Here is a 20,859-nt window from a genome sequence, read left to right as displayed (position 1 = left end):
ATCGGCAGATTTATGCAGTAGGTACATAATCAAGAGTTTATAATCAAAGTACCGCCCCCTGGCTAAGTGCTCTTCGTATAACCTAAGGCCCTAAACCCGTTGATATACTGCGTGGTTCCCGACGTTACAATACAAACAGAAACTGTAATTCACACCTGAATGACCCTCGGTTAATTTTCAAAATATATCATTCAATAGAAATCAAATTCCTTAACCGTACAAAATATAAATGTTAACATTCTCTAAAGATTTCTTCACTCTCTTCTAAAAGAATATATCGTGCCTACAAAATACAAATAAACAGATAGGTAAATCCGTCGATAATAAAAATAAGTACCTACCCGTGCAATAAATCCCCGAGCACAGGTATCGACCCTCGTGAGGTAAATCCGCTTTATATCAACGATGTTCTACGAATTAGAATGGTTTGAGAATATTGAGATATAATCATATGAAAAGGTAAATGTGGGATCCAAAATATTCCAGTTGACTCAGACGCGTTGTTTGTGGTGGTCAAAAATCGTGGTTCAAACTATGGATGGAATAGAAAGGATCGCAATCTCTTATGGCAGAATTGTTGTAAAAGTGACCGCGTTAAGCTTTAAATAATAGTTCCTAATCTCTCCGGTGGCGCTAGTTAGGCTCTGGGACATAAGCCATATAAGGCAACTAATAACCCGACCAAATTACGTAGGTTGTTTTTGGTAGTATTTCGGTGTATGGTGGCGCCGCCTAATTACTGTTTTTTTGATGGACACTTTTCATACATAGAGATTTGGCTCCTTTATATAGTCTCCATGGTTTTAAGCTTTCAACTTGTGTGGTGGTGAAAAATCGTGGTTCAAACCTCAGTTGTGTTGTACAGAGCAGAAAAATTCGTTCTCGATTTTTTTATATGCCTATAATTCGGTCAGGATCCTTATCATACACAGACAAGAGGTTAAATTAGACGATGTTTAGGTACCCAATGATGCGTACACTACATAATTCCGAAAAAAATTATTCCTAATTTTAGAATGTCGAATTTTTAAGTTCGTTTTCTTGAGGGTCGCAGTTCTAACCTAACCTAACCTAATCCACTTATGGAATATTTGGGTGTTCCCACCCAAGGATATATCAGTGGTTAACTTATTTATATAATTCCTTACCCACTCTTTTTTTCATTAAAAAGTATCATGGCTTTATTGCACCATTTTATTCTCGCCTTTGCCCGTCTTCACTTAAAAGGCGTTAAGCTGGCCCTTTAAGGGTCCTTCCCTCCGTTACAATTCATGTACAGAACTACAGATAAACAATATATGTTTACTAGCTTTTTCCCGCGACTTCGTCTGCGTGAGATGATGATATTGATTTATGAAAGTTATCCTTTGTCCTTTCTCTGGCGTCAAACTACATATCTCTATACCAAATTTCATCTAACAGCGGTACAGCGGTTTAAGCGTAAAGAGGTAACATATAGACATTAGACAGACAGAGGGACAGCCAGACAGAGTTACTTTCGCATTTATACAATAAGGCGGGGATAGTAGGGATTAAACGCCTTTGTAAATAACGCTTTTAAGCAACATTCTTCTCAGAAGAAATAAATGATTAAGAAACAAAGGAATAGCTGTAGAGAGTAGATAAGCGCATCTATTAGTTATCTATGACACATTAGTGGCGCCTAACTAATCGCAATGTTATTTAGGGACTACGTGCCAGCTTGAATGTACCAAGCGGAGCAAAAGAATGGAAATGCGCAGTTTTCAATACGATACGACTACAATTTGATTCCGTCTCGATGGTACAAACAGTTGTCACTCCTATCGCTGTTTTGTAAGCTTAGAGACGAGACGATCAAATTATAATGGACTTGTGCTTCCATGTCACAAGAACACGGATAAAATCAACTGTCGTAAGGACTCTAGGTATCGTTTAATATAAATACAGATAAAACGTGGCCTGACTGTTGACATGTGACTGGACTCGGTAGAGCGCCGGGCTCATAGACTCTTTGGTGATGATCCATCGGTCAAGTCAAGGATACAGAGCCTTGAGCATCGCCGTCGAGTCGCTTGCCTATCGGTGTTCTATCGGATACATTTCGGGGAGTGCGCACAGGAACTGCACGACCTGATCCCACCTTCCCCTTTCCATCATCGGACATCCAGGCGCGGGGAGCGTATGCACCCGTTCGTGGTCCACATTCCATTCGTTCGGACGAAACGTTTTGCCTCCTCCTTTTTGGTACGGACGGCTAAGGAATGGAATGCGCTCCCGCCATCTGTATTCCCTGATCAATATGACCTCGGTCTCTTTAAAACAAGAGTGAATAGGCTGTTACTGAACCGGTGAGCTCCATCTTAGGCCCTGTCTTCACTTTCCATCAGGTGTGACTAGGGCCAATCGCCGATCAGTTTATAATAAAAAAAAAAAAAAAAAAAAAAATGTGTTTTATTTTGTATTACTATGATCTGAGGGTATTTTAAGCCATATTAATTTTTATTTTATTTTAGGGACTTAAAGATGCTTTCAATATCTTCTAGCAAGTATTTTTCAAACGATCACGGAGCATAGCCGCGGACGGACAGACGGACATGGCGAACTATAAGGGTTTCTATAGTCGACAACGAAACCCTAAAAAGCAGCATGTACAGTCAGCAGTAGAAATTTCTAAGCGGGCGAGGTGCTCAAAATGATCTTGACGCGACGTTATTGTTAAGAGAATAAGAACGTGTCAAAGTAATTTTGAACGCCTCGCCCGCTTAGCAATTTCTGGTGCTGAATGTACTCGAAATGATTAATTTTAAAGTGTTCCTTATATGAGCGTTGTTAGCCGTATACGTCTCGCGGTATCCTGAAGGGCCAGCATGGCTTATGTTTAGGATTAATTCGACACCCTTTACTAAGCAGATACTTCCCTATACATACTTGAAAAATAAATGGTGGAAATGCTCAAAAATAAAGGAAAAGTGAAAAAAAAAACAACTGTTCCGGTAACTGAAACTCGCGACTCCGTTATACCTAGAGCTGGGTTTCTCAACATGTGGAGCGCGCCCCCCTTGGGGGCGTAGAGTGATTCTAAGGGGTGCGCAACGAGCGGCTCTAGATTTACCCCCGTTATAAATGATTAACAAAAACTTATAAAACATAAAACTTTACAAGGCTCAATTAGTTAATTTATGTACCTACTCTCCATTGTGACCCCTTGTTTTAGCATAACGTTGGGTGAGGCACATAAGGTAAAAGGTTGGAAACCCCTGACCAGCCTGACCTAGAGGTTATCCCGAGACAGTGATTGTTTGCCTTTATTTCTAAGCATTGTAGTATCGTATGCAGACGTTTCAGCTTAAGTACTTCAGAATTAACAAGTTTGGGAACAAATCAAATTATTTTTTTTTTATTAATTTTTTTTTGATTTGTGTTTTTTAAGTAGTCACACTACTATATATAAATTAAAAACTGCAATAGATGTCATATATTAAAGAAAAAGTGACGAAGCCCTCCAGTGGTGAAGGCCGGATTCGAACCGGCGTTTTTAGCTATCGCGGCTAACGCCATGAACCCCTAGGCCACCCCGCCACAAAGGCGGGGTGGCCTAGGGGTTTAATATATGACATCTATTACAGTTTTTTACTTCAGAATTAATTTAATGGTGCAAGTTGGCAACCAAAGCCTTAATTAAGATGACTAATTTTTGGCCGATTAGATAACTTGATTATCATCGATAATTGCGTCATTGTATGTAGGTACCTACCTACCATAAACATTCATTTAATACCAATTTCACCAAAAAAAACAGGGGGCCTAATCATTTATTTTTCGGAGAAGAATGTTGCTTAAAAGCGTTATTTATAGAGGGGTTTATAATGAACTTATACATAAAATATTTGTTATATGTACAGGGGGCCTAGCCAACTGACAATAAAAACGCCGATCGAAACATAAATAATGTATGGAAATAGCAACGTGACTTTTCGCAGCTTCTTTCATCCCGATACATTTTTTTTTTCGTTTGGCGCTTGTCGAACCACACAAAAAACAACTAAACAACAAGACTTTCAAACAAAAACGGATTTGCCTATTTATTTTCTTGGAATAAGGAAACATAATGATCTACTATAAAAAAGTAGAACAAAAAAACGAAAACCCCGATGAATTGAGAACCCCTTTTTTGAACACGTTCAAAACTAATTTTACAGTACATATGGTGCTACTTTCTCGCACTAGTGCGTAAAGAGCACTCTTCGTGCATATGTCGAAAGCTTAAAGGACCATATGTACTGTAATACGTTGTACGATACACGTGCGAAATTCCTCTTTTCCGCACTTGTATCGTAAATAACTATTATTCAACTTTAAAATCGGCCTCGCGATTCTTATGTAAGTAAAACTTAAAGAAGTGATGTCTTAAATTTTATTTTTACACCCAATTTGGATTACTTGTCTGTTTATGACAAGGATCCTGACCGAATTTTTAGTCATCGTATTGAATTTTTTTCGAGAACGTTTTTTTCTGCTCTATACAGCACAACCAAGGTTTGAAACCCACGATTTTTGACCACCACACACCAAGTACGTAAAGTTAAAAAAGCCAAAAGAATCTTAGAAGACGGAAAGTTACCGAGCGCTCGAATTTATCTAGTCTATAACTAATTAAAGTACTGGCTAGACATCATGTTAGCCCTCATCACAGCTGAGACCCTGCACGTAGATCGCCTAAGTGGGCCAGGTCGCGAGATTTCGTTGCGACACACTTATTTTAATTACTACAAGGCGGGTAAGATGTCAGAACTGAGCTTGTCTATTAATTAAAATTGTTTCTAAGACCTAGGATAACTAAGTTAAACTTAAAACTTTGTGAACAAATCGAATTACGACGGGTACCGTCGTGACGGGGTTGCCTAGAGGCTCAGTGTTAGCTGCAGACGCCTTTTCAAATCCGGCCTCAGCCACGGAGGGCTTGGTCACTTTTTCATTAGTATATGATATCTGTTTCAGTTTATAACTTAAACAGCTGTCCCAGAATGCTGCGCGAGGCCATTGAGATTAAGAAATATCCCAACTTTAATAGGGAAGATGGCTTTTCTCTACCACCAGCTTGGGATCCGGTAGTCCATCTGATAAAGGCTTGATAAAGGAACAAGCGAGACATAGATTGTGAGACCTTTGTGTTGGATGATGTTGGACATTCTGAGTATAATATGTTTTGAAAAGATGTGTCCCACCGAGTTTGTTGCCTGTCCCATATTGGGATACCCTCCTACAATTTAGGAGGGAATTAAATCTTCTCGGGTCAGAGCCCGGTCATCGGGCCCGACGTCGGCTTCCGATCGCAAGTGCCATGTGAATTGTAAGGTAGAAAATCTGATAAACATTCATGAAAATGAGTCACATCTATACTTACATTATTTATCAATTTTATCATATCACTTATTGATCTAAATGCATTCAAATCGAAAATGTAGGTACTTTTCGTATTGATAAATAGAAAGAGTACTAGTTGAGTTCTAATAATAGTTTTCCTTTGAAATTTCCCAATGACTGGTTCGATCCTTTAAATAGGATTTTCCATTATTTTGCAGCTAATTGCTACGAGCAGCAAAAACCGGACAAGTGCGAGTCGGACTCGCACTTGTCCTGTTTTTTACATTAATTATGACTTGCTGATACATAGGTACGTATTCTTAATCTTATTTTTCATGACATAAAATGTATTAGTAGCTAATTTTTAACCGCCGCCCCTAGCTAAAAACTGTATGTTTTCATATTAAATATCAATCAATCATTCAAATTGCGCTACCTATTCGCATAGATATCGCAAATGGCGTGCACAATCTAGCTACAAGCAAATCTTCAAACCCTTATCGAAGAAAGGCGTTCCTTGCGCACGTCACCGCGCAGTGGTGGGGCTAAGAAATGCTATACTTATATTCGTGAACGCGCGCGCATCGGCCACACGTTATTCGCTTTCCGCGCGAAACACATCACAAAAAAAAAAAAAAAAAGAATGTGTAATATGTGCACTCGTGACGTCGCCGCGGACAGTGCACCGCCGCCGCCTCCACCGCCGAAGAAGAGCAACAGTTTGGAACGCATGAAGAGGAAGCATGGAATAGTCACAGACCCTGAAAATGAGGAAAAGCAGAAGGAGGTAGCCTACCAGCCGGACTTGCTGGCGGTGTCCACACAGTACTCCAAAGTGGCTTACGACATCTTCAAATCTACGCTGGTCCGTGTGCAAGAAACTAAGGCTTATGTGTAAGTTTTACTTTCTTACTAAACGCTGATGTAAAATAGTTATTTGTTATACAAGGGTGCAAAGTTGTATTTTACCCGCGAGTGTGGAATTGAAACATGAGCAAGCGAAAGGATTCTATAGTTGAACCACGAGCGAAGCGAGTGGTTCTAAAATAGAATCCTGAGCGTAGCGAGTGTTTCAACACACGAGAAGTAAAATACATTTGCACCCGTGTGTAACACAAAACTTTTCCCCTCACTATAGCGAGGAAAGTGCAACATCCACAGGCGTTAGATCATCTTCATCATTGGAATCACTAATTTTTTTACGATATTATAACAAAAAACACTAGAAATTCTGATTTTTACGTGAGTCGGTGAGAAGAACAGTAAAAATTTTGTTGACAATGTTGACATTTCTGTTCTGACGTATGAAATGTCAACGATGCGTTTTGAAATTGCATCGACTCAACTTGTGCGTTCAGAATTATATTTAACATCATTATAAAAATCTAACGTTTCTTATGGAATTTTAAGGTTTATGACTTAAAATTATTAAATAAAGCTAAATTTGGTATTTTTTATTAGATTCTCAAACCATTTATTTAATGATAATTAATATCGAACGAACCATTATTATGAGCGTTTTACGTTTTGTTATCTGTCAAGCTACTTAAACACGCTCCATCCAAGGTCAAACTACTTTCCCCACTAGTGGATAAAATGCGTTTTTCCCCGCTTGTTTTAAAGGATAAAAGACGGCTTTCCGAGCTAGTGAGGGGAAAACACATTTACACATTTTACAACGGACCGTCCGTCGGCTTTACAAGTTTATGCATTTTTAAGATCTTCTATAAACAGAAGCTCTTTACTTCACAAATATAAATTTATCTAATGATAACTATAGGTATCATACATATATACTGTCTTCATAAAGCTTAAGAGCACCCGAGAAGACCGTAAACCACACGGTATTTGACTGTCCTCTAACCAAATACCACGGGCAAGTGGAGGATTTCACCACCCTAACCAAGGAAGCGGTACAATACTTAAAATCTGCAAATCTCTGAAGTAGATTAACACAAAAAGCCATACTTACCAAAAAAAGGTTAAAAATAATAAAATAAAAAAATGACATTTCGGGTTTTGAAAATCAGCATACTTAGGTAACTGTAAAAATATTTGACATAGGTTTGATATATTTTAATCAAACTATCTATCTGCAAAGCTTAACCTTATTGATCAGCTCTACATATTATTGGGGATCTATCTGACGATGTATTTAGCTCCTACATACACCTAGCTTATGTGCAAATAAATTAAAACCTCAATACCCACTTCCTATTAACATGTTTGTTTAACCGAAATTTGTATTAAATGACATTACATTTATTACAACTTAAAATAGCTTAAACTAAATAACTAACACTGAAGTATATATATGGCGCCCCTTTTATAATAATTTTAAATAAGGGCAACAAAAACAAAGTTTCTTCATTTATTACACTAAACAAAATTATAATCCAAACTCCTTCAGTAAGTTATTAAAAAAATAACTTAAGTAATAACAAAGATAGATATAACTCCGTAATAGATGGATACAGTCTAAGGAAAAAACGTGCCTCGAAAAATCACGAAAATTTGATTCTCGATCAGATGGCGCCACTAGTTTTGGCCTACTCTCGTATAGAGGGCGTTGACGGTTTCGTTTGTTATTTATAATTTTAACGCATATCAGTGAAAGAACATGGGTCAAAATCATATAAAAATAATTAATGCAAATAAAAATAACATTTATCCATATTTAAATACATTTTAACGTATTTTTATAAATCTTCATTTTTAGTTTTAAAGTGTGTCGATAGATGGCAGTGAATTTACAGTGGTTACAAAATTTACTATGACAGTACCGCTCTATCTTATTATATCCTCTTTGGTAATAATGACCGGTCTGGCCTAGTGGGTAGTGACCCTGCCTATGAAGCCGATAGTCCTGGGTTCGAATCCAGGTAAGGGCGTTTATTTGTGTGATGACACAGATATTTGTTCCTGAGTCATGGTTGTTTTCTATGTATTTAATTATATCGTTGTCTGAGTACCCCCAGCACAAGCCTTCATGAGCTCACCTTAGCTCACTTAGTCAATTTGTGTAAAAATGTCCTATTAATATTTATTTATTTATTGAAATCAATTTAGATCAATATCCTAAAACCGATTTTGTAGTTACAAACAGATCTGTTGGCCGGCATAAAACATAGTTCGCAAGTCCTAATATTTGTGTAAGTACTTAGTAACCAAATATTTTGTGACTGTTATGCAAACAAAACCTATATCTGAAATTTATAAACTTACGAAGTAATATCAATAAACAAACACGAATCTCTTGCGTAAATCAATACTGATTTGCAAACATGTTTCATTAACAAGCTTCTATTGTATTCATAATTCATACCTTAAACGTATTTTATTGAGATACCTACCTAAATTCGTGATTCCAATATTTCACGTTTTATTGCAAATATTATCGAGAGGACAGAAATAAAATTATAGAGATAAAAGATTAAAATCGAGCGTCGCAAAAAAACATCTGAAGCATGTGATCTGCGGTGTCAGCATAGTTGCATTTTTATCACCTGTCACTATGCCCGTCACTTTCGCACTTACTTACTTGTTAGAGACAGAGGCATGGTGACAGGCGATAAAAATGCTACCGTGCTAAGCCCCCTGCTAATTTTTTTATCAGTTATCTTTTAATTTTACAATATTATCTAGATTGACAATGATAAGATGATAACTATTGATTTTTTGGTCTAACTCTACACAAATTGCCCTACACCCACAAGTGCAATAAGGTGTATTTATATTAAATCACATTTACAATCGGGTCTATCGCGAATTTATTTTGTTACCTTTATTTACCGACGTTTCGACACAAGTTTCACTGGTCGTGGTCGCGGCTAACCGCGATTAGCTTAGCTAGATTCGCGATCGACCCGATTGTAAATGTGATTTAATATGTGTTCAAAACGCGAAAGTTTTAAAGGTGTATATTGTTGGTATTGGTACCTACTATTAGACGGCAATATACATAAAAGATAACACTTAAAAACCTTCATAGCTCAGAAGCAAATATCTTCACCTAATTAGAATTATACTTTATAACCTGACCACTTAGCAACCGCTTATCGGACATACTCGTATCCATAGTCCATACCTACCGTGACCGTCCAAGCTATATTAACGTCTTATAGGCAGAAACACAATAACTAAGTGCTAACTGCTAACTGTAGATACGTGTATCGCCAGTTATTTACACAAATATAGCCACAAGCTGAAAGTGAGAAATAAATTCACATACAGTCGCCATCAGGGGCGCTCACAAATATCTGAACACGCCTCTATTGTCAAGGCGTTAGAGTGCGTGTTCAGATATTTTTGAGCACCTCGGCCGGTCCGATATATCTGATGGCGACTGTACCTACATATATTACAGATATAAAGATATAGAGAAAACCAATGAAGAAACGTATTATTTACCTAGTTTTTCTTGCAATTTTCTTTGTTACGTTTATTAAATTTGTAATTTCTAGTAAGTGATCTAGTTTCCTCACCCGGTTACTTAAGTATATGTATTGTGAATCAGTATTTTCGGTCTAGGTAGCAAACAAAATGTCGTTTAAATATTCTATATACCTTTTCGCACGAAAGTATATTAGATGTTGCATATAAAAATGTAAAAGTTGAAAATGTGTATACATTATAAACGACATTATGTTTGCTAGCCAGACCGAAAATACTAATTCATAATACATAATATGTAGGTACTAGTATTACATATATAAGTACCATAAACCGGGTTCCGGGTCATTCCTGATGCAGAGGCTGTCTGTCGCGGTCCAGCGTGGCAACGCGGCGAGCGTGATGGGCACCTTTGCGTCTGGACGGGCGCGGGACGAGTGGTTTGACTAGGTTCTAGGTGTGTCTTTTTTTAGTTTAGTTTTAATTTAGTTTAGTTTATAGTTAATTTTAGGGTAATTTATTATTATGTACAATGTCGATGTATTGTTGTGACTTGGTTTTAGTTTAGTTTACTTTTTAGTTAATTTTAATGTAAATTGATATAAATTGTACTGTATAGGAAAACTTAATTTAAATAAATGCATATTCGGAGAAAAAAAAAAAAAAAACCGGGTGACAGAGAATCATCTCACTCACTCACTGGAAATTAGAAATTTAATAAACGTAACATAAAAGAGATTTCATGAAAAAGTAAGTAAATAATGCCTCCCTTTATTGGTTTTCTAATTTATTCATTACATATTTCTCATAATGATATTTATAAAAGTAAATTAACTTGCTGCGGTTCCATTTTTATTATAATATATGACAACATTAAAAACAATTTTCAGTAAATTACCTTTATAGTATGCTAATAGTTGGTACTTAACTACTTACCTTGGCCGTGATGGGCTCACCACCTGTCATGCCAAATCTAACAACGATTTGTTCCAATATAATCTGAAACGTTCTATCGCACAGATAATTCAGTGCTTGATAAACTAAACGTAATCACACTAGCTCCTGACCCTGACTGTTACTAACACGATATTATAGGTATTGTTAGCTATCGGATCTCAACTTTCGTCATTTAATGGAACACGAGGTCAGACTATAGATTTTAACTGTACCTACTGACGAAACATGCCGGAAATGTTGTCATTGTACGGCTAATATTTAAAAATTTTAAGGAAGCGTTATTTAAATATTTGGCAAATAATTACAAATACAATAAGTCATGCGGTCACACCCCCATGTTATCGTCTATTTTTATAATTCCTTACGCAATTAACAAACTGAAGAACACGCACGGAAACAGTGTGTCACGTGTGACCATAATCACGTGGTAGGTATTCATTCCACTTTTGCTATTAGTAAAATTGTACGCCTAGGTACGTGGATAGAAATACCTAAATAATGTGTTTTGTTTATAAAGAAGTAAAAATAATTTTCTCCGTAGGTATTACTAAAATATTTCAAAGCACTACTTCTGTTTCTGGCGCGCCAAGAAAAACATTACTTCCTGGAGTCATTCTCTTCTTGAAAATAAACCACATTATCTTTATATTACGGAAATGACTCCCGTTCGCAATTTGGATGTCACCCAAGGCTCTAGTCACATGTTCAGGGGTACCTGAACGTGGCTGGAGGCACGTACTTTCATGAGAACAAATGTTGTTTATACTGCTCAGGCTGTTCTTGTAAACTAAAAACTTCAGCCATTCACTGCAAGGAAAAATGCGCTTTATTCTAAACAGCCTAAGTTGGTAATGAAATGACGTGAGAAACAGTAATGATTAACCATTGAAGGCGCGTGCGAATAGCGTTACTCATGCAAGCAGTTACTATGTATTTAGTGATAACAGATTAAAATTAGGTCAGCAATGTTTGTTACAGTTAGTTCATACCTTAAGGTCGCGCTGTTAATCTGTAGGAAAGCCATTGAGTTATTATTACTGTAATTAGTTTAATTAGCCTATAAACTTTATTGTAAACAGTTTCGTAGTACATTTTTGTAACTGTTAGAGATGGATTTTAATAATAAAAAAGTGAAGCCTGATATAATCTGCATATCGAATCTGTGACAAGTTCAGGCCGACCTGTCACGCTCCGTCTAATTCGCAGAAACAACTGAAAATGCCATTAATCGCAAAAAATAATTAAACTTGCCAATTAAGTAATCGTTTTATTTTATCTCTTGGACACTCTTTGCTCTTTGTTCCATTTATAAAAAGCAGTGTAATAAAAAACTGTTATGTAACATCGAGGTTGGTATACAACCATCAGCAATAAGTTTTGTTACTTAATGTAAGGTATTTAACTCAACATTCTATAGATAAACTCTTGTTTATAGATAAACTCGTAACTTCACCGTGTATGGTTGTTCTTCTTCTTCTTCTTTTTCTAGGGGCTATGTAAGGCTCCAGAGCCTATGTATCACTGCGACCATCTCTGATCTATTGTGATCGCCACCTACTACAACTCTCGATCCAAACCTGCAGCTTCAAACAGCTGCAGGATCTTTTTGGTTTCGAGAGACTTTAACTCCTCCGGGCGCAATATATGTCCACCCAGGATCAAGTCACGAGTGCGCATTAGGCAGGGGCACTCTGTGAGGATGTGTAGGGGCGTCTCCTCTGTCTCCATACAGAGTCTGCACCGCCCCATGTCACGTTTCCCCATAGTGTGCATGTGCTTATTTAGGCCGCAGTGCCCGGTAACCACCCTAACCAAGTTGCGCAGTTGGTTCCTAGGCAGCGCCAAGGCGCTCGAAGACGCCTTTTTGCTGAAGGCCTTGATAAGCGCTTTGGAATGGTTCAAACCTGGTTTTTCCCTCCAGAGTTGAATGGTTTTGTATTGACAGTAGGTCTTTAGGGTGAGCCGCGTTAGGCTTCTGGGAATCCCACAAAACGGCTCAGGACTGTAGTTGTATGGTTAGTTTGTATGGTTATGTTATGATATTTATAAATATGTATGTGTATCTAATTGTATACGAATAAGATTATCTTCGAAACAACATGAAATAAACAAAAAAAGTTCAAATTTCAAATATTTCAAATCAAACTGAACATTTTTGGCAGCTGCATTAAAGCAACTGTATTGTAATAGAGCGGATATAATTTTAAATCCGTCAAATCGCTAAAGCAATAACAATAATCCGAATATTCAAAGGACAACCAAGACATTCAAATCGCTAAAATTAAAACATGACCTTAAAAATTAGAGTCTTGAATGATTCACGGTTAGTTTCACTAGACTTATAATACAATAGGTAATCACGGTCTATATCCCGGTCAATATAAGTCTAGTGACCTTAAAAATAAAAATAACCTACGTATGTTTTACTTGGTTTTACGTATTTGACCTAATTCAAATGTAGGTTATGCCAATTTCATGCCCGGGCAGTCTGTTTTATTGTCTGGCTATTTCTACGAATAATCAAAACAATAGATAACACAGAGAGTGGAATATTTCGCGAACGTTGTTATGGAAATGTTCCAGTCAATTTGTCTTGTACTACAATATCTATTGAGATTGTTTGTATTGCTCATATCTTTAAAGTGAGTCATAATTTAATGTTGTAAAAAATCCAAAATAATCTGGAATATGTTCAGGAAAATAATATTTTTGTAGCCCATGTCAGCTAAACAGCTAATATGAAACATATCGATATTTATGTACTTAATTTTTATTGGTTAAAAAGCACATTCGCGAATAAAACCCCTACACCTGATATATTATGTTGTTTGTTGATCATAATAATATTAATTGATTGTATATTAACACTTGAAAGATATCTTATCTAACTTTATTAATTTTAGCGTACATTATTATAAATCAAAAATCATTTAGTGTGATGTATTATCAAAAGGTTATTATACATGGCCGTCATTAGTAATTATCGAATGAGCGGGAATCGATAATGATATACCAAGCCAACAATCGAACCCCAGGCTCCCATGAGCCAGAGTGGCAAAAAACCGGGCCAATGCGAGGAGATGATGACTCGTCCCCTAAGTGCAATAACTTTTTATTATACCGTACTTACGTATCGTAACCCTAATTAACAATAAAATCATGGCAAAATATAAAGACGGGCCGACGGAAATCTAACTGACGATTAAAATAATAAGCTAATTTTAAATTACGTTGAAGACAAAATTGCTTGGACTCTAGCTTTGCAGGTGGTCGTATCATATCACGATCATATTTAACTCAATATAACTAGAATCCCGGTAAGCCCTAACATTACCGGGATTCTAGTTATATTGAGTTAGGGATATTTTTATTGAAATGTATACGTAACTCTATGTATGTTTAACTTTGTATGTTTGTAGCGTCTATTGTGTAAGTTGGTCCCCGTATTTAAATACATACATTTCATTCCAGGTCCGTTGTTTCTTGAAATACCTATTCAAATGCTTATAAACATGAATAATTAAGTATGAAATAAGTACTTCAATATTTTTTGATATTGCACCTACCTATTTGCTATCGGCCATTGTCTCACGACCTAGATAAAAAAATGCAAAGTAATCTATCTATAAAAACTATTAATAGATAACATGGATTAATAAGCCATTACAACAAAAAAATGTGGCATAAATCAAATCTTTATAGGAAAATGCCATGAGCATTCAACGTATTATCACTGAGCGTTCAGTTTTTATCTTGACGTGCTGGACTGTACTGGTGTAAATGTGAACCAATTCGATGTTAGATGTGCCAATTGGATTATTGGTTTAGTATACTATAGTATTCATATTCAATCTGTTTCACCCTAGTTTCTGATCTGCGTTATGTATGTGACCAACAACTACTTTTAGTATTTTTATTACAAGCTTTTATTTGCCTTGCCCTCTTACTGTTAGTATGTTAGTGTAGGTCTTGGAAGCTAAATTTGACCCACTTCCCGATTTCCGATTGAGCTGAAATTTTACATAGTATGTAAAATGCATTGTCAACCGAATTATGTATGTAATACATACATAATTCGGTTGACAATGCACATAACAATAATGACAATAAACACGTTCGGCGACAGTACTTACGATGATAGCCGTACAAGTTCAATTGGCAAGTAAGTACGATTTTCGCCGTTACCGCCGCCGAACGCGTTATGATGAAATGGAGCTGATCTGATGATGGAGACAGGAGGTGGCCATGGGAACTCTGCGACACGGGGGGTCCCTGAGCTAGTCCTTGCTTGATAGCCGGCACTAGCTGGCAACACCATATTTCCGAGATATCGCAAAGTTTCACCCAGGTAGCAAAGTGACGTCAGCGACGTCATAATGACGTAATTATGGCGTCATAATGACGTCGCTGACGTCATAAATGCTGTGTTAGGGCACTGTGTCCGTTTGTTTCAACGTAAGAGCTTGTGCTAGACAATTCTTAAATAAATTAACTTTGCATTTTATCTAAAAACCTTCCTTCAGAAATCGGGTTAAAATACGTAAAAAAATAATGTCAGCTGAAATTAAAATACAATCAAAACTTACCATGCATACAATATGTGTATAGTTACTGATAGATATCTTTATCTTCATTGATAGCATATAATTGCAATTAGATAAAACATGTACCAATACTTCAATGCACTTGTTACACCATGATTACGACGTCATAATAATATCGCACGAATCAAGCAATCACGGCCACGAAATATTTATAGAACGCTCACATATAATCACTGAATCAAGGTAAGATTAGTAGTCATAGGATTTGACGTATCTAGGTGCCCCAAAACGTGATCGACCGCTTTGATGGACAAGGACGTTCTTATCTGTCTGGTGAAAGACATAAGTACATAGCGGGATTAGCGGGTGATAGCCGGCAAATCCACTATATCGATTATATACTTAGTCGATTTACCCGTTATCATCCTTTAGTAGGTAGTTTACACTACTGAAGGATGATAGCTTGCCTTAAACGCCTTGCCTAAGTCTCATTAATAGACTAAAGGCCGATTTACACTAAACTGTTGAATTAATTTGAATAATTGATGAATTAATTAATTTTTAACAAGCAGAAACGTCTGCGAACGATGCTATTAGGCCGTGAGTTCAAGTCTCACCCAAGGCAGTAAATTTCCCACTTTTAAATTTATTCTAAGCTTAATTGATGAATGGACGATGGATAAGATTTTTGCACATCGAAGGTCGTTAGAGATATTTTCACGCGTCATTCAGTTTAATCAGAAATCATCATCGCATTTATTCGCAGTTTAAGTAGGAGAATTATTCGTTTCAATACTCGTATCAATTAGTTCGAACGAATGATATCGTGATTTCGCATTGAACTTTCATTACCTTAATTTATGGATTTGTAAACCAAGGTTTTATTTATTTACTACACATTCAAGGTTCTTCTAGCGTACGTATGCTTTATCAGAGTTGGGCAAAAATTATCTATTTACGAATAACCGGGAAGATAACTATATCATCTTTTATTTGAAATCACTAAATAATCCGTCATTTGTTATTTTGAATTTATCTAGATCAGTTTCATTTTTATCTAGATAAATTAGTTGGGATTTTAAATAAAAGATGAATGTCAGTAGTACAGTGTCAGTGTGACGGTTTGACCCGACGTGACATTCTATAAATTTATTATTATAAGCTTACTTCAATAACAAACGAGGCCAGTTATCTTCATCTAGATAATTTATCGAAATAAAAAAGTTGTCAACGCACTATTTGTGATTTTATTTTATTATTTATCTTCGAATAAATTTATTTGAAATGATTTTATTTGAAATAATTATCTAACTCTGGCTTTATTGTATGCATACTCGTACATAATTGTTTTTAGACATTAAAAATCGCATTTTCAACTTGTACATAAGAAACTCGTATGACAAACTCAACAATTAGTTAATAGTACCTAGCTGAAAGAGCCCACGCCTACACGTTGGCAAGGTGCGCGGAATGACTAGTACTTTCCTTTCAACACTTAGCTATATCTTTTGTTAATGCAAATATCTACAGACTAACAATCTCAACACGAGATTGTTACTATGTAGACACTTATTTATGATTCCTATAAAACTAAAGCTTTAAAACAACCCACGTTCGCAAAAATTGTGTTCCGCGCGGTAAATTTACACTTCGTTGCAATTAAATCCTACATTACGTGTTATTGCCACTATTATACTTATCGTAAATATAAAGATCAGTCGTAAGAGCTGACTAAGATATGGGTGACAAATGTAACGAGGTTCTGCGTTTGCACTGTTTTTATAATGGTTGATGCCTAGTATTTTCGTTACACTGATGAGAGCATTCGCTAAATATTTCAGTCCGACTCAAGTATTTTGTTTACACAATTGAGTTTTGAGTTTGTTTATTGAGTTAAAAAAAAATCTATTCATATTGGCAATCTCAAATACATAGACTAAAAAAAATTCCTTCTCGTATGTTACAGTCAAAATGTAACCATTATCAGAGGCGTGTATATGGATGAGTTTGTTTTCATGAAATATACCTGTACCTATACTTTGTTACACTTTGCAGTTACCTTAACTGTTTACAACCTTGATAATAATGATAATAGGTCCTTTAATGACCGCAAAAACAATAACACTATCGAGCATGTTTCTTTTGCATTTAGGTACCTAGTAGGTTAGGTAGCTATTTACCGGTAGATACCATTGACGTATATCAGGGACGGGCCTTACGAATGGTGCTAGTTCAGCGGTGTGCCTCACGAATTCATTGTGCGATGCGACGCGGTATGCGAACTCATCAAGATCGCGTTGTAGCGGTGGCACACCGCTGTACAGGCCCCATTCTTGACATTATTGAGTTGGATTGGAACACACATATAACTCGCTGTTACGAGTAGCGACTACTAAGTACGTATATTACAATATTTTTAAAGACTTTAAATGTCCATGTAACTTACCAATAGTTTACCATGAAATCATTACTCTTCACTTCCCATTCCATAAATTGCAGTCACAAAATACCTTGGTAAGCATTGCAAGTTAAATTAAACTTTTTAAACCTTCCGCTAATAGCGACTCGATGAATCATCGCAGTTATTTTAAGTACAAAACACATCGAAAACTTTGATTGAGGAACATAAAGTAGCCGGTTACTGAGATTAAATCACAGACATTTACATCGGGGACTTTTCTCTGGCCTTATACAGAAGTGGAACCTCGACGCCAGGAATTTTTCTCGTGGATAAAAATAATGATAGGCAGTTCCAATCGTGACTTATACCTATATAAATATCATTGTCAAGGAACAGCTTTAAATAGATACACCTCTTATCCTACCTCCACCTCTCACATAGACCCGACGGGGACTAAGAAACGTCGTAAGAAATGTCACTAGAGAAGAAGAAGTTTAGATAAAACATAAAAGGTTAGAAAATAAATGTACATAACTGCCTATTTTTAAAAAAGAATCTGGATAAAAGATATGTTTGTAACTTTGATTTTCATATGGATAACTGCCCACGTATAACAGCTGTTTCTGTCAGCTGTATCAACTGACGTGTCATGTTTGTAGGTAATAGTAGGTACATCAGGCGCACGTCATTTATGTTTGTCGGCATCAGATTACGTCGAGACTTTAACTACATACGTTAAAACCGTAGCATGTACACATATTACATACACATATTATATCACCCATATATCATGTACCCACCAAAACAGGTTCATGTCTTATTTATCAACTGCCTGAGTTAAGCGGTAAACCTAAAGTATTAAAAAAATTTTTTTTAATAATTTGACAAAAATATCTTAAGAATGCCAGTGTTAAAAACATTATGTACGGTAATACTAACTGTTTATAATTATCCTCCATTTAAATAGACGACTTTAATAAATAAATAGTAGGTAATTGTGTAAAATATAATGTAAGGACTACTTTTTAAAGTTTTGGCTTTAAGCAGACAACATTTTAATTTAATTAAAGTTCATTTTTGTGGACGCTGTTGTAATGAGACTAATGAGCAACAGTTGCAATAATGTGTATTAGGTACTTAGTAGGTATACATATTATGAATCATGACAATCTCCGCAGATAATAAGTGGTGGTGGTTTCTAGGCTAGACGGTCATTCTGAAATAATTCATTCTGGAGGGAGGGGAAGACCAAGAAAAAGTTACATGAGTCAAGTAAAGGAGCATATAGGGGCCGTATCGTACCAGGACCAGTGGTCGATCCGAAGCTAGCCCTTTAGGCTTCGGATCGACCAAGGTAGAGACGACTTCATCACGCTGCACCAACAAGAGCTCTCTTATATTGAATGATAACTGTCATTCGCTCTTAATTGCACTATGCTACTAAAACAAATTCACTTCGGAACGATTGAACACTGTGGTTACAGCAAAATTAATTTCGATAAAGTGGGGGGGGATTCATGGAAATGTTTTTTGTTTCTGAAGAACTTGTACTTATGCTCAAACCCTATTTATTAATTAGATTTAGTTATATAAACAAATTTTGACAAGGACCTGTAGGTATGTCAAGCTATGACATAGGGGGTTCAGATAACATTCTCTCAGTTAGCTCGGTAGCCACCAGCACTGTAACGAGAAAAACATTGAGGCAAAAGGAACACCTCTCATACTCTTGCCCCGAGCAAAGTAAACGATGATCCTCTTACCCAACATGACTTTAATGACGTAAATAAATCGTAGCGCCAAATAACGTCAAGCGCGGAGGTTGGGTCTAGAAATAACAAATAACAGCGTGAGAACGTGACGCACCCGTTGCAAAATATAACGGTTTACTGTCATTAGGTACAAATGGAAAATCATCCACTTGAAATGACCATTCTGAAGTTGGATCAAAAGTAATAGTATCCAAAGTCAATCTAGTCAAAATGTAATTGTGCTAAAAACCATTTTTAACCAAATTTGTAATCGTCGTAAATTAATTAAGCCAGAATGGAATTTTGTCCATTATAAATTATGCTTTTTCTGAGTTTTGCTATATATGCCCTTACTGGTGCATGTTGTAACCTAAGATATAAATAAAACCTACTGTAAACACATGTATGTAATAAATGATATGATTATGAGTGTACGTAAACAAAAATGGGCAAAATATTTTTCGACCTGTATCATATTTGAAATTTTTGCTATTGGACATAACATAATTCTTTTTCGACATTATGCTTGGATAGACAATTTTCCTAGTTGCTGTATTTTAAATTGTCATTTTTCTACTTTGACGTATAATTTCGAGTGGACAAATTTCCATTTGTACCTAATGATATTACTATCATAATATAACGAGATGGAGGCGACTGATATTCTACACCTATTAGGCTGAGGTTAAACTGGTGTTACCTGATTGCAACATCTGCCTGTCAGTAACCAAGGAACTGTATATTTATATGTTACTCGGAGAGATAAAGTAACTACTTAGTTAAGCGCAAATTTTAGATTCTCAGTTTCACAAAAGTGAGACATGCTCGTTACTTGATGTTTAACTGGTTTGTTACAACCGGGGTGGCTTCTCGCACATTGCTTAAAACCAGACTAAATGTATATATATATATATATATATATATATATATATCTTTTAACATTGTAATTCACATTCCTGCGGTTTACGAAGGCGCCAACGCAGGATCGTAAACTCTGCAAAGTCCATGTGAACCAAGGTAATTTAGTTCTACACAAACCACTTCATCATTAGCTGTAAGTAAGTATCTTTATGTAGAATTACGTAAACATGCAATTGGAGCTAGGTCTCATTAACTTTTTCTTGTAGAACCTAGTCGGCTAAATGCAACAATTTGTATTCTTGAATAACGTTTTGTTTTGTTGAAGCAAAACTACATTAGGCGCGGCTAGAGGGTTATTCAGATTTTTTTTCTGACGTCAAAGTGCATATAGCGATAAACGTTATCGTCAAAGAAGTTTTCCTTCACTCGCGCGTAAAGATTACACGCACACACTTTTTTTTGTTGGATTAAGTTTTGTTTTGTTAGACATACATATATGGTATAGTTACAACTTTTTGTGCATACGTACCTATGATTAAAACTATTTAGATAAATATAATTTTATATAAGATTTATAAATAATAATAAAATCATTTATTCCAGATAA

The 20,859-nt window shown here is 36.1% G+C and overlaps 2 protein-coding genes across 2 annotated transcripts in view; both read left to right on the top strand.

Moving 5' to 3' along the window:
* Nucleotides 1-20,859, top strand: part of LOC134755685 (5-demethoxyubiquinone hydroxylase, mitochondrial) — a 194,536-nt gene that overhangs the window by 22,015 nt on the left and 151,662 nt on the right. The window lies entirely within an intron of this gene.
* The window catches only part of LOC134755688 (transmembrane protein 205), a 33,126-nt gene continuing 18,110 nt past the window's right edge, over nt 5,844-20,859 (top strand). The window contains exon 1 of the mRNA XM_063692235.1: nt 5,844-6,240. Coding sequence (XP_063548305.1) covers nt 5,990-6,240 — 251 coding nt within the window. The 5' untranslated portion in view covers nt 5,844-5,989. The remainder of the gene's footprint in view (nt 6,241-20,859) is intronic.

The sequence above is a fragment of the Cydia strobilella genome, chromosome 3, assembly GCF_947568885.1.
Source record: "Cydia strobilella chromosome 3, ilCydStro3.1, whole genome shotgun sequence".
NCBI classification, from domain to species: Eukaryota; Metazoa; Arthropoda; class Insecta; order Lepidoptera; family Tortricidae; genus Cydia; species Cydia strobilella.
Note: the sequence above shows the minus strand (reverse complement) of the source record. Positions and strands in the feature narration are given on the sequence as shown.